General features: G+C 46.2%; 2 protein-coding genes across 2 annotated transcripts in view; one reads left to right on the top strand and one right to left on the bottom strand.

The window, feature by feature from the left end:
* The window catches only part of CORO1A (coronin 1A), a 78,513-nt gene that overhangs the window by 4,258 nt on the left and 59,901 nt on the right, over positions 1 to 14,354 (top strand). The gene's annotated exons all lie outside the window — the stretch shown is intronic.
* Positions 7,105 to 13,957, bottom strand: YPEL3 (yippee like 3). The gene is made up of 5 exons (XM_083582042.1): positions 13,745 to 13,957; positions 9,331 to 9,557; positions 8,021 to 8,064; positions 7,291 to 7,399; positions 7,105 to 7,196 (listed from the first exon to the last, which is right to left on the bottom strand). The coding sequence occupies exons 2-5, from the start codon at positions 9,445 to 9,447 to the stop codon at positions 7,107 to 7,109; spliced, it is 360 nt and encodes a 119-aa protein (XP_083438168.1). The 5' UTR covers positions 9,448 to 9,557; positions 13,745 to 13,957; the 3' UTR covers positions 7,105 to 7,106.

Here is a 14,354-nt window from a genome sequence, read left to right on the forward strand (position 1 = left end):
TGCAGAGTAGGTCCTTGAGTTTATATCCACAGTTGGAGAGCCAGGATACCTTGGTTCTCTGGAAGCTCATTGTGATACAATATTTTCTAAACTGTTAATTTAATTGGTCGTGGAAACTACTATGTGATTGCACACTATAATGGCACAAGTGGAACAGACAGAGGAGTAATTAAGTATTGTGATGCCTCAGGATGTATTATGCCAGGCGTGTCCAAAGTCTGTTTCGGGGGCCTAATCCTGCCCACCAGTCGATTTAATTCAGCCCCTGTGGCACTTTATCTCCTGGGGTAAAATCCTAAAAAACCCCCAACAACTTCAATCCTAAAAAAACCTCACAACTTTGGGGTAAAATCATAAAAAGGTCAACAACTTTGGTCGGCCCTCACGGCCCTTCACTTCATCAAATCTGGCCCTCTTTGAAAAAAGTTTGCACACCACTGATTACGCTGTTGATGGTAAGATGTATGCATAGCCCTATTCAACAAAAGAGGAGTGTCTGTAATCAACAAGAATGTTCTTTAACAAATCAAAGGTCAAAATTCTGTATTTGTTCACTTTTATGTGTTTTTGTTCTGTCCTTCCACTAAGGAACTTAGGGCAGTGAATAGGGTTGTTTCCCCACGTTTTCTTCAGAAGAGCCCTGTGAGGTGGTCAGACCGAGAGGTAATGACTGGCCAAAGGCCACGCAGTGAGCTTCATGACTGAGTTGGGGTTTGAACCTGCATCTACCCAGCCCTAATGTGACATTCTAGGGACGTGGGTGGTGCTGTGGGTTAAACCACAGAGCCTAGGACTTGCCGATCAGAAGGTCGGCAGTTCGAATCCCCGTGACGGGGTGAGCTCCCGTTCTGGCAGGAAGATAAACGGCGTTTCCGTGCGCTGCTCTGGTTCACCAGAAGTGGCTTAGTCATGCTGGCCACTTGAACCGGAAGCTGTACGCCGGCTCCCTCGGCCAATAAAGCGAGATGAGCGCCGCAACCCCAGAGTCGGTCATGACTGGACCTAATGGTCAGGGGTCTACCTTTACCTTTACCTTTTAATGTGACATGCTAGTCCCCGCTGTGCCACACTACATCTCCAATTATGCTCCCATAAAGGCTGAATTCTGCAACCTGACCAATTTGTGCCAGTTAAACAAATCTGCACGCAGTTACTAATTTGGCAGAATTTATTCTCCTTTTCCTAGCCATGATAAAAGGGCAAGGAGCTAGCTAAGTCACAGAAGTCCTTCTCCTGATTGCCGGAAGTTATTTGGCTTTGCTGCTGACTTTGTAGACTTCACTGGAAATTATGTCTGTGTTTATGTCTCTGTGGTTCTAAGGGCAGGACACTAGAATTCTTAAAATATAAGGTGATGAATTCTGCACCCATATATTTTTTTTGTTTGATTTATACACCACCCTTTATTTAAAGATCCCGGGGCTGTATACAACTTTAATAACATAATTTACACAACATAATAATAAAAATATAATGCACAGCATAATAATAAAATAATCATAACAACAGTCTCCCCCACATTTAACAGGCCATAGGTTATTTAATGGTCGAAGGCCTGGGTAAAGAGGAATGCTTTTGCCTGGTGCCTAAAGACATGTAATGATGGCGCCAGATCAGCCTTTTGGGAGAGAGCATTCCACAAATGGGCAGCCACCACCGAAAAGGCCCTTTCTCATGTTGCCACCCCCCAAACTTCTTGGGAAGGGAGGGTGTAAAGAAGGGGCTCAGGTGACAAGTGCAGGGTCTGGGTTGGTTTGTATGGGGAGAGGCCGCCCTAAAGGTATTGGGGTCCTGAGCTGTGCAAGGCTTTATAGGTCAGCACCAGCACTTTGTATTGGGCCTGGGAACTAATTGGCAGCCAGTGCAGTCAGGTCAGGATCAGCGTTAATGTGGTCAAACTGTCTTGTTCTTTAGCAAGGCTGACGGGGAAAATCCGACACCAGAGCGACCAAGCTTTCCAGAGAGAGTGGAGTAAATTTATTCAATATATAGACAGTTATTGTAAACATGTAAAGACACTAGCAGGACTGAGATAAATCATGCAGTGTTTATTGGAAGAAATTTTCTATTTTGTGCATTAAGTTTAGGATAAGTTAGGATAAATGTAGAATTGAGACGGTATAAATGTGTGAATTTAAGATATGCTTTATAAAAACCAGATGACAGAACGGAGGGAAGTCAAGTGGCTTGGTGGAGCTAAAAACGTATAAATGGAGATATGACGTTATAATATTGTTATATATATATATATATATATATATATATATATATATATATATATATATATAACAAACTGTCTTGTTCTGGTGAGCAACCTGGCTGTCAAATTTTGCACCTGCTGAAGTTTCCAAGCCGTCTTCACAGGCATCCCCATGTATAACGCATTGCAGTAATCCAGTTTAGAGATTACTGGAGCGTAGGCCACAGAGGTTAGGCTATCCTTGTTCCGAAGGCATTCCGTGCCACCTCTGTACAGGGATGTGCCCTACACCTTCTGCTGTAGAGACAGATGCAACATGCTCATTCAGCTTCTCTGCAAACTCATTTCCCTCATTTAGCACACCTTTGACTGCCTTGTTGTCTGAAGGTCCAAATGCCTCCTTGCCAAGTTGCCTGCTTCTGGTGTGTTTCAATACCATTTTTAGCTGTTGTTTTTAGTAATGTGCTCCTCTGTTTCTTTCTTTCTTTCTTTCTTTCTTTTGCATCCCTTATTGTCTGCTTGCTTCTTTTCTTTTTTTGGCCAGAGTTTTGTGTTCCCTTTTGTTCTCATTTGGACAAGAATGAGAACAAGAGGTCTTCCATTTTCTGAAGGAAAGACCTCTTACTGCAATAGCTTCCTTGACTCTTCTCATGAACTGTGCTGGCGTCCTCTTGGCCCTTGTGGTACTTTTCCTGACCTGTGTGGTACACATTGTAGCCGAACTTCTCTTGTGGTTTTGAACAAACGTCAAGCGTTCTGGAGAGATTTAAACCCCTTAACTTCCTTCCTACCATTCCCCTAATTTCTGGAGAGGTTTCCTCTTTTGACATGAAACATGACTGTTGGACTTTCCTGGCAGTTCACTTAAATATAAGTCACATTTGATAGCATTATCCTTGCCGTTTCCAGTTACTTCAAAAATAAAAGCTGGATAGCTCAGTTGGTTAGAGCATGGTGCTGATAATGCCAAGGTTGCAGGTTCAATCCCCGTAAGGCACAGCTGCATTTTCCTGCATTTGCAGGGGGTTGGATTCCGCGGTTCTCAACCTGTGGGTCCCCAGATGTTGTTGAACTACAACGCCCATCATCCCTGAGCTCCGGCCTTGCTAGCTAGGGGTGATGGGAGTTGTAGTTCAACAACATCTGGGGACCCACAGGTCAAGAAAGGCTGGATTAGATGATCCTCAGGGTCGCTTCCAACTCTGCGATGCTATAATCTTGCACTAGGACCTACACTTCATGGCCCACGTAAGATGAAGGCCAGGGTTGCTGCTTCTTTGGTCAGTTCCATGACCAGTTGTTCTAAGGCATAGCCATTGTGTGCATTTGTTTTTACTGAAACATGTGTGTACTTGAAACCACATGAACGTATAAATAACACAGAGGGGCCCAAAGTGTTGTTGGTGTTTTTAAAATTACTTTCTTAACAACCCTGCTTTAAGAATAACTTGCTTGGTATGCCACTGTGTGAGCTTTCGAGTTGTGCCAAGAGATATTGGGGTAAAAGCACAATGCCCCAACTTTTTCTGATGGGCAGCAACTGGGCAGCACTGTAATGATGCCAATACTGTGTGTGGGATTTGAGCGCCCTCTTCTGCTGCTTTAAGGAAATGCCCAATGAAAATAGAGAATTTGCATCCTCTTCCTGCCTAAGCAACCTTCCCTCTCCCTGAATCCTGCCCACTGCCTTTGGCATTCTTGGAGGGTGGGGGTTAAAGGGATGGAGGAATGAGATTGGCCGTGTCACTTCTCGTTATATTAAGTGAAGGTTAATACACATCACTTGGGAAGACAGGCGAACTAATATCAGTGTACTGGATGAAGCAAAGATCACCAGTGTTAAAGCAATGATTCTTCAACATCAACTTTGTTGGACTGGTCATCTTGTGTGGATGCCTGACTATCATCTTCCAAAGCAACTACTCTATTCCGAACTTAAAAATGGAAAGCGTGATGCTGGTGGTCAACAAAAGAGGTTTAAAGACTGTCTCAAGGCAAATCTCAAAAAAGTACTGTAGTATAAACACTGACAACTGGGAAACACTGGCCTGTGAGCGCTCCAGGTGGAGAACAGCCTTTACCAAAGGTGTCATGGACTTTGAAGACACTCAAACTCAGAAGACAAGGGAGAAACATGCTAAGAGGAAGGCACGCTTGGCAAATCCACACCGTGATCAACTCCCACCCAGGAACCAATGTCCCCACTGTGGAAGGACGTGGGTCCAGAACTGGCCTCTACAGTCACTTACGGACTCGTTGTTAAAATCCGTGTTTATGGAAGACAACCTTACTCGGCTACGAAGAAGATATTAAGCAAAGGTAGAGTTTGGAAAGTGTTCTCGAAGCTACAAACATGAGTCTGACCAAACTGCGGGAGGCAGTGGAAGACAGACGTGCCTGGCGTGTTCTGGTCCATGGGGTTCACGAAGAGTCGGACACGACTAAACGACTAAACAACAAAGAGTATGTAAGACTCTTGCTGTAGGTAGTTACTATGGGAGATGGCAATGTTAGCAGACAAGCTCCCCACAATTCCTGCCAAGGCCTCTCCCTCCCTGTTAAGCATGGAATAAGTGTTCAAGGGTTCATCTCTGCTGTCTCCGGATCAGTAAAACTCAGTTTATTTGTAGCTGCTCCTGATACTAATATGCTTTGAGGATTTCTATGAAGCAGATTCCATTACAGCTTTCTGATTATTGGGGGTGGGGGAGGGGGAAAAATATATCCGCGCTTGAATCCCATCTAGAATTCTATCTTTGCCTCCCAACCCTAAATGCCTGTCGTTCTAGCCATCTGTCTGGGCTGGGATAGCAGTCACACCTGCCCTGTGCCAATGGCAGTTGAATCCAGGAGGGTGATGACAGCAGCCTCTCTATAGATGCACAGCTGTTGGGGGTCGGGGAAAATGGAAATCTTTTGCTCTCTAAAATGGAACTCCCAGACCTGTGGCACCAGAAGCTGGTGGCCTGAGCCCACGCAGGCACAGCTGTGTGCATGTTTCATGTATTGCAGCGGGTTGGACTAGATGACCCTCAGTGTCCCTTCCAACTCTGCAGTTCCATGATTTTATTCAAAGGCTGTATATTGCTGATGAGAGGATGCTGGGAGCAAACCTGGTGCAGCATCACGATAGTCACTGTTGGGAGACAGGACACTGGGCAGAATAGGTTTTGTTCTGGGCCAGTGAGCTGGTTCTTAAGTTTTAAAAACACTTTCATAGATACTTAAATAAAATAGGAAAGCAATCCTTTTGTCCTCTGAGTTATTGTGGCAAGAGAAAGGTATGATGTGGCAACTAATTCATATTAGGGGGTCAAAAGAACATGCCACATAGTGTGGCGCAAGTATTTTAATCCAAGTTTGCCGTTTGCAAGAACTGCTCCAATTAAGAGTTGCATATTGCCAGATACTGTATGTGGGTTAATGCAAAATTGGCGGTCTAATTCTGTCACTGGGCAGCAGAGGGAGCTATTGAGCAGCGCCGTATAGGACAAAGGAATTGTGGTTGAAGTGGGTCAGTAGGCGTCTTTGAAGATGCAAGCGCTTATGCATATAATTTGTAGCTTTGGGGGCATGATGGGAAGGAGAAGTTGCTAAATCCTCTTGCTTCATAACCAGAGAAGAGAAGGGGAACTACGCTAGCTGATCTCCCTCTCAGTTCCTTCCTGGTCTTCTTATTCTTCAGCTGTTGAATTGTCTGGGACTTGGAAAATCCACCTTCTTTGAAATTATGCTGTAGGTTTGGTTGTTGTCAAGAGATGTGGTGAACGCCATCCTAGTGCAGAAGGAAACCTGCAAAATGAATTGTCTGTGATAGGTGAGCTAGTCTCCCAGATAAAATGGGCAGGATGAGCAAACCATACTTTGCACCCGAGTTTTCCAATTCTTCACCAAGGAAGGAGACTCATTGCTCTTGGATCTTTGAAACGGATTTCTCTCTCTCTCTCTCTCTCTCTCTCTCTCTCTCTCTCTCTCTCTCTCTCTGTGTGTGTGTGTGTGTGGCTCGTGCAGGAACTACTGCTGCCTTAAAGGCTGTGTAAACTAAAATGAAGACTCCTCTCCCATTCCTGGGAAGGATACCTTGGGAAATATGGAAATCTGCCTTACAGTATGCTGGGTGCATGACTGCCTGTTTTCTCAGAACCTCCCTTTGTTCAAAGCTCATTGTCTCTCTCACTGGGACCTTGTGAAGTGATGCAATTTACACGGAGGTGTGGCTAATGGAGTAGTCACTAACACTTACATGTAATGTATTTGTTGTTTTGCTGCTGCCCTTATTGGCTCTTGGCATACGGAACCTGCCAAGAATATGGCCTTTAGAAAAAGGTGGGGTGGTTAGAAATGCCAGAAACAAATAAATAACGAGGGACAAACAAGGCCACAACTACTCAAGACTGGAGTCATCAGTACATCCCTTTCTAGGCAGACATTGCAGTCTACACCGCCCCCCACCGTAGGGAGAAAAACGGTATCACTTCAATGCTTTTATTTATATAATACATACTCGCACAAACTCACAAACACTGTACAACCCACCCCTTCCCTGCCCCACTGTACATCCCCACCCCCCACCTGTGTGATTTAATGCAAACTCCCTCTGTACAACAAACCCCACCCCACCCCAAACCCCTTCTTGCACACTGCCCCTGGCCTAGGTGTCTCCTGGTGTGCTGCCACTTCTTGCCACATGATGGCGACATATCCGAGCCCCGAGTATGTCCTCCTGGCGGAAGCGCTGCTTCCTTCACAGCTTCCGTGCACCTGAAGGTGGTTTGGATGGCAGCCCCTTGGTTAGGAAGGCAGAGGCAAGTCTTGTGGAAATTGTCATTTCTGGCGCTCCACCCCTTACATATGTAGCTGTCCAAAGGTGGCAGCGTTTGTTCCGTTCTGTTTCTGTTTGTTTCTTTCAATCCCAGCCGTTATCCTTGATCATGTGGTTGAGTTCAATGATGTACTTGCCCTCCTTGTACTTCTGGCTTGTCTCAAAGGCTTGCTCCTGCAGAACGAGAGAACGAAAGCGTCAGCTTCCTTTAAGGCAGCGTGTGAGTCTTTAGGGGAGCAGGGAGTGGGGGATGCCAAGGGAGACTCACATATTTCCATCCAAGCGTGGTCTTGCAGTTCTCGCAGTAGATGTCCGCCACGGCATGCAGGCCTGTCAGCAGCACCCGTTCCTCTGCTGGGCCACATCCAACATTTACCCTGCAAGGGGGGAAAGAGAGAGGGTGTTGGAGTCCCTGATGCTCTCCTAGTCTGAGTTTCACCTTGTCTTGAGATCAGTGATGGGCCTCAATCTAGGCAGGTATTGGCCAGGGCCCACAGTTCTGCTTGCCACGAACCGCCCCCTCTGATGAGCACGGGAATAAAACCAGCCGCCTTCCTGACCTTAAGAGTTGGGGAAGTGAGTGTATTATCCCCACCTTGTGCCCTGTGCTTCTGAGGCGCTTCCAGTGCTATGTATGGCAAGATGAGAGAACACTCATAAACCTGTCTCTGGGCTGCAGCTTTTCAAGCTATAAGTGGGAACAAGGAAATGCTCCCCAGACAAGGAAAAGGATACTCTTCCACTGAAAAGCATCACACCTGAGGGCACAAGCTTGTAGACCTAACATTTTAATAATAATAATAATAATAATAATAATAATAATAATAATAATAATAATAATTTATTTATACCCTGCCCATCTGGCTGGGTTTCCCCAGCCACTTTTAAGACCACATAAAGGTTTAGGATTGGTTGTTGCTGGCTGCTTCAACCTTGTATGTAGCTGTCTTTTATGTTTTTATGCCTTAAGTCTGCTGCTCCCCTCCTGTGATACTCACACAGAGTTGAATAAATATGCCCGACCTTGGCTTCCTTGGAAAGACTGTAATGACAAGAGACACAAAAAACAGGTTAAAAAAAGAGACCATATCCAGAGGGATAGACACGGTGTTAGTTACGGCAAACAAATGACAGCAAACACAAAAGGAGTCCCGTGGCACCTTAAAGATAAACAGACTTTGTGTGGTGTTAGCAGTCCTAACTAGCAGACTTCTGTTCCAGCTGCATACCTCTCTCTCTCCGCCACTCCCTCCTCAACTGATGGTCCTTAGCCTCAGCCCTGGTTTCTCAGCTCCCTTCTGCATTTCCTTATTTGTTCTCTGGCTTGTTTTCAGGCACACCCCATCTCTCCACACTGGATTCTGTGTAATGATTAATCGGCCAGCAGCTCAAACTTGTTGACCTTGCAGTATCTCAAGCACAGGAGGGTGGAGATGGCAGTTGAATGTTAGGCTCAGGAAAGACAATACCCCCCCTAAGCTGCCCACCTAAATTCTCCCCATTCTCTGCCTTCATTCTCCACTTCTGATCAGCGGCCCTCTCCTTCTGAGCACCGGGGAAGTCTAAAATAGTCCCTGTTTGTTAACTGTAGCTCCCTAGGATATGATCTCGCAACTGGCAAGTGTTCTAATCCCTCCCCTTCCTTACTGAGCATTTATAAATTGCTCACCAAGGAAAAGCTTCTAGGCCTATAGCCTGGCCCACTTGGGAGGTGAGCCTTGGTGATTTCCCCAGAATAACCTGGCCCAGTTCCAGGGCTCTAGCCAGTGGAAGGGATGGAGCATACAGTGCTGTGAGTTTCGACGGAGACTTTTCATGCTGGAGCTGCGGCAGTAGGTAAAATATTCAATCCAAGGGATCAGAGTTCAAATCCTGTGCCTGCCACAGTTTGCACGTGGCCTTGGGAAATCCACACTGTCCTGGACAACTGCAAAATGTGAATGCTTCCTTGTGCTAATGTGTTTTTACCCGGTTTCTTGATTTTGTTGTCAAGTGACCCCCCCCCCAGTGTTGCTGTGAGGACAAGCAAAGATAAAAGATTGTAAAGGCACACTAAAAATGCTAGATACATGATCGCTGTCTGATTATTGAGATGGGGCTAATATCAGCAAATCAAAGTAGGACTCCCTTTAGTTTCCTGACCCTTTCCCCCCAACTTTTACGCTATCTCTTCTTCCTTCCTCCTCCTTTTGGCTAAGATCAAGTGTAGAAAACCAATTGACGGAGGGAAAACAACCCCTCTGGTGCTGAGAGCTGCCCCCCCCCGCTATAGCAGTGTGCCAGGGACCGTCCCACTCCCCCTTTTCACCTTGGAGATGAGATCGTCGTGGTTGGCCAGGTGTGCCCGGCAGTGCACGCAGCTGTAGCGTCGGTGACAGTTGTCCAGATAGGCTTGGAAAGTTTTGGGTTTGGACAGCCTCACCATTGTGGTGGGGTCACGCAAGTGGGAGAAGCTTCAGGAGAGTTGTGAAGAACCAGATAGTCCCTAGAGGGGAAGCTGTGTGGGCGGTGGCGGGAGGAAGCCCCCCGAAAGCCCTAAAAGAGAGGGAGCAACGAGAAAAGGGTTACCAAGGTATGGACAGGCTCGTGAGTGGAGGGGGGAAACAGCAGGGGAGTCAGGGTGCCCGGGACCTGCTTCTTCTTAGCCCTGGGAGCCAGCCAAGTTCTGCCTAACCGGTCTGGTGTCTAAACAAAAACAGTACCACGTGCTTTCCCTCCCTAGGCAGCTTCCTGGAGGCTCAGCCTGTAATTAACCCCAGGATGTAGGTCAACTCTGATCATCTCGTGATGAAGCGGCATTACCAGGAATAGAACCCAGGTGTCCTAGCTCTTCCAAGTAGTGCCTCTCCAAAGAGCCTTCAGTTTGTGGCCTTTCTAAAATCTCTGGAACCATGGGTGCGACTGCCAGGACTCAGGAATTCCTGGCTTTCCTTTCTCTTCATTCCTACCACCCTTCACCAAGAGATCTGGGAGTTTCTGGCACATTGTCAAAGAATTTAAACAAATTCACCACCTCTCTATGTGTTCCGCTTTCCCTTTGGTCATGTGTACCTAAGTCCCTGTTTCAGAGATGTCGGGTGGCGCTGTGGGTTAAACCACAGAGCCTAGGGCTTGCCGATCAGAAGGTTGGCGGTTCAGATCCCCGCGATGGGGTGAACTCCCGTTGCTCGGTCCCTGCTCCTGCCAACCTAGCAGTTCGAAAGCACGTCAAAGTGCAAGTAGATAAATAGGTACTGCTCCAGCGGGAAGGTAAACGGCGTTTCCGTGCGCTGCTCTGGTTCGCCAGAAGCGGCTTAGTCATGCTGGCCACATGACCCGGAAGCTGTAGGCCGGCTCCCTCGGCCAATAAAGCGAGATGAGCGCCGCAACCCCAGAGTCGGTCACGACTGGACCTAATGGTCAGGGGTCCCTTTACCTTTACCACCTACCCTGGTCGGTTGCTTTATGTCTCCCTGAGCAGACTGGACTTGAAATGATTAATTTTATGAAAATCTTGGGAGGTGGGTATGATATAATGGTAGATGCACGAGGAGGCGAAAACGTACAAAAGGAATCATTGTTGGGGGTGGGGTTGGGACCTGATCAAAGGATGCTAGAAAATGTGCAGATGTGAAAAGATGGTGGGAGAGAGAGGTGGGTATGATGCAGGCGGTGGATGAGTGTTTAAGGAACCTACAGGAATTGCTGTTAAGGAATGCAGACAGTGAGGAGGCAGGGCAGACGGGGCGGCGGGGGAGAAGAGCTGCAAAAAAAATAATGCAAACCCAAAGGATGGAAGCCACAGATAAGCATGCTTAAGTGCAGTATGGAGGAATGGTGTAGAAGGGTGCAGAACCAGAGGGCAGAGAAAACAGAAAATTCCAGCTGGAATGTGGAAGAAGGAGATATAGAAACAAAGCAGCCTGCAGATAAATGGGGTGGAAGGACCAGACGGGGAGAGGGGAGGCCAGCAGAAATAAAGTGCCTTAAAGGAATGGTGCAGGGGAGGAATGGAGTGGGGAGGAAGGCAAAGGAAGAGCCCTTTGCAAGGGAGGGAGGGAGGGATGCTTGCTTTGCAAAGGGAAGTGGCTGGGGCAGGGAAGGGGGGGGGAGGGAGTCTGGAACATGGTATGGGGGAGGGAAAGAGAGGCGGTTCCTTGAAAGGAAACAAACCAGGCAAGGGAATGCTGAGCTGGGGAAAATGGAGGCTGTAGCTCCACATCTTTGCAAACAAATAACACTGGGAGTTGAATTGAGAAGGTTGGGGGTTTTTTTGGAAGGGAAGCAACATTTAGGGTCACTCTATGATGCAAAAGACCCGGCACCCTCCAGATTTCCCATCCCCTCTTTGCTCTTATTGCAAACTACTGTATTGCTCTGGTCTCCACCTCCTGTACAAGTAGACATTCTGTGTTTTTCCTAGTTTAGGGGTGGGGTAAAAGAGGAGAAAAATGTGCTACAATAGTGGCTCAGAAGAACAAGGTGTGTGTGCAGAGATCAAACAACTGGAAGAGGAAATGGTAAAGAGAGATGAGGTGGTAGAGGCAAAACAGAAAGGAATGAAAAGAGGGAGGTAAAAGAAAGGGGTTTTATTTTACATCTGGGATACAACCTCAGTAGCCCCCCCCCACCCAATTCTCTGTGAAAATTTTCCTCAAACTGTAGAGAAATACTAAACAAAAAGGTTTATCTCATTACTGGAGAGCATATGGTTGGTAAAGGGGCAGTCTGTGATTTAGTTCCTCTTCTGTGCAAAATACAACATTGCCCCATGGGCAGTGAAAAATACTAGCTAACAAGTAGGCATTTTATTTAGCAGATAAATGTGTGGTTGACCATCTGCTAGATACAAATGATAATAAAGTAATCTAGGTTCCACTTTGATGATCAAAGGCGCTCAGGATATGAACAAGGGTTCACTTTCCATAATAATGCACTTTACACATTGACCTCATCAGACAATGGGGACTTTCTTTCACATGGCAGAAAACAATGGACCACTACATGCAAACGCGGTACAATGGAAAGGAGGAGTTTCTTAAGGTGCTTTAATATGGAAGCCTTGTAAATAGGTATATATTCAATCCCAGGGCCTGTCTTGACCTTGGTCTCTTCCTTTTTAGGGCAAAGATGGCAGTTTCCACATTAAATTTGGGCTTGGCCTTAACCCTTGCATTCATATTTTCTATAGTAATGAAAAGTAAGACATGAATGTGGGTAGGATACAATATTTAAGCTATCTGTTTCTTGTGAAAATGTGTTATACAGTATGTGGTTCAAGAAGAAGGGAGGGAGGGGTTAACAGAATACTGGGGAGGAGCCTCTCGGGAAAGAGGGAGGGGCCACGACTGAGAGGGTAAACCAAGTTAGATATTACAATGCAGTTCTGTGCCTGTTTACTTGGAGGAAGCCACATTAAGTTCAGTGGGGCTTACTTCTGGGTAAGTGTGTATAGGATTGCTGCCTAGGTCTGCCCCCCCCCAAAAAATCTATTACAAAACATTACCAAATGTACATTTAAATGTCCATTTAATAATATCCTTATCCATTAAATACAAAACACGTAATGTGCATGCAAAAGGAGGGAAGGTAGAAGGAGTGGGGTGTCTGATAACAGTTTATAAACATAAGGCTTGAATACTCATTAAGTGAAATTTCTAGTTGGATTCTCTGGCAAATGAAAATAATGTGATTTTCATTCAGTAGGTTAGAAGTAGGCAACTGTTGCTAAGTTTGCCAGTTTTAGGTAAACTTCCCTATTTGACCCAATCAGCCAAAATGTTTTTCCATTACTTGTAATGATAGAAATATGAATACAGTATGATAAAATATGAATACAGTATGATAAAATAAAAATGTGATGGGCAGAATCTTCTCTCTCTCCCTCTGTGTGTGTGTGTGTGTGTGTGTGATACCTTTATGTCCCTCAATATGAAAGATGTCAAATTTGATCTCAAGGCTAAGTAGTGATGAGGGGGGATCTATTCAAATTGAAAACGTGTCCGATATAAAAATTTCAAGCTGGAAAAAAATGGAAATTTCCTTTATTTGGCTCTAGCTCATCATCCTGCCTCCTGGGAAATACAGAGAATTACATGTTCTCATAGACAGTTAGGATTCCATTTGGCACCGTGCCTCTAATCAATATTGCGCTGGCAGTGTATTCTAGGGGCCAACAACATCACAGACCGCTCAAGACATAAAGGGTGCCATTTTATCCTGAATGAGAAGATCTTGAAAATTAAGAGCCTTTGTCTATACAGTATAGCGTTTCCTTCCCAGTAGAGGCTTTTTTAAAAGTATGTAACAGCTCTTTTGAAATCCAGTACAAGCAGGGGGCATACTTTTACATTAGGAGAAATGCCCCCTTTTGTTCGTAACATATTCTAGATCATTTATGTAGTGGTTCAAAGTGCAGGCAGGCATTACTAAAACAATGCGGGGAAACATATTACAGGTGCCTGCTGCAAGGAGGAGCAAAATAATTAATTACCCGCTGGAATGTCTTCCATCCCTTGTTATTCACCAAACCTATTTGTATCGGTCGGATTATTGCACCGCGATTAGGTGTTTACAGTCTCCCACTGCAGTCACTCACCCTAAAGCCCGATTTCCCATTAGAGGTAAACACTCCCCGGCGCCCGCAAAACCGGGATTCTTGGCACTTTAAGGACTAGAAGATTTATTGTGGCATATTGCTTCCAGAGCCCACTCTCCACAGAGCCACCCTCCACCAATCTCACCTGGCAGAAGAGAAATGCCGAAGAAGCCCGTCTTTGATGGAGCCCCTTGGCTTCCCCGAGGCCCGTCTAGGTCAGGGCGAGGGTGTTGGTGCGGATTTTGGGTGGGGGGAGACACCCCACAGAGAGACCTGTGGCCCCCCAGAAAAAGCTCCAGCTGGAAGTCTAGACTTCCTCTTGTTTACAAACCAAAGCCGAGAAACAAAGGTGTCTCCTCCCCTTTTTTCCCTCTCCCTCCTCCTCTCTGCGGGCTTTCCCCCTATGCTCCTTCCTCTTTCTGCTCAGCCAATGAGGGGAGAGTATGCAAATGAACTGCAGAACTTTTAGAGGAGGCGGGTGAAGGGAGTAAAGAAAGCACATAATCTGGCACGTATGCTGGGGCGGGGCGTGGCTTGCGCTGCGTGGGGCTTTGGTAACAGTGAGTGCCCCTGAGCCTGTGCAGAGTGCTTTCCCCTCGTTGCGGGGAGCAGGAGCTTAGAAGGTTTCAGATCAGGAAGTGACTGTCAGGCAGCTGTGTGTTTTTGTTTTTCGGGAAGTTGCCTCTTGGCACAGATAAAACATCACAGCATATGGATATGGTATTTAATACTAGTAATAGACTTTTCGGGACGCG

This window comes from Podarcis filfolensis (genome assembly GCF_964270895.1).
Source record: "Podarcis filfolensis genome assembly, chromosome: 13".
Taxonomy (NCBI): Eukaryota; Metazoa; Chordata; class Lepidosauria; order Squamata; family Lacertidae; genus Podarcis; species Podarcis filfolensis.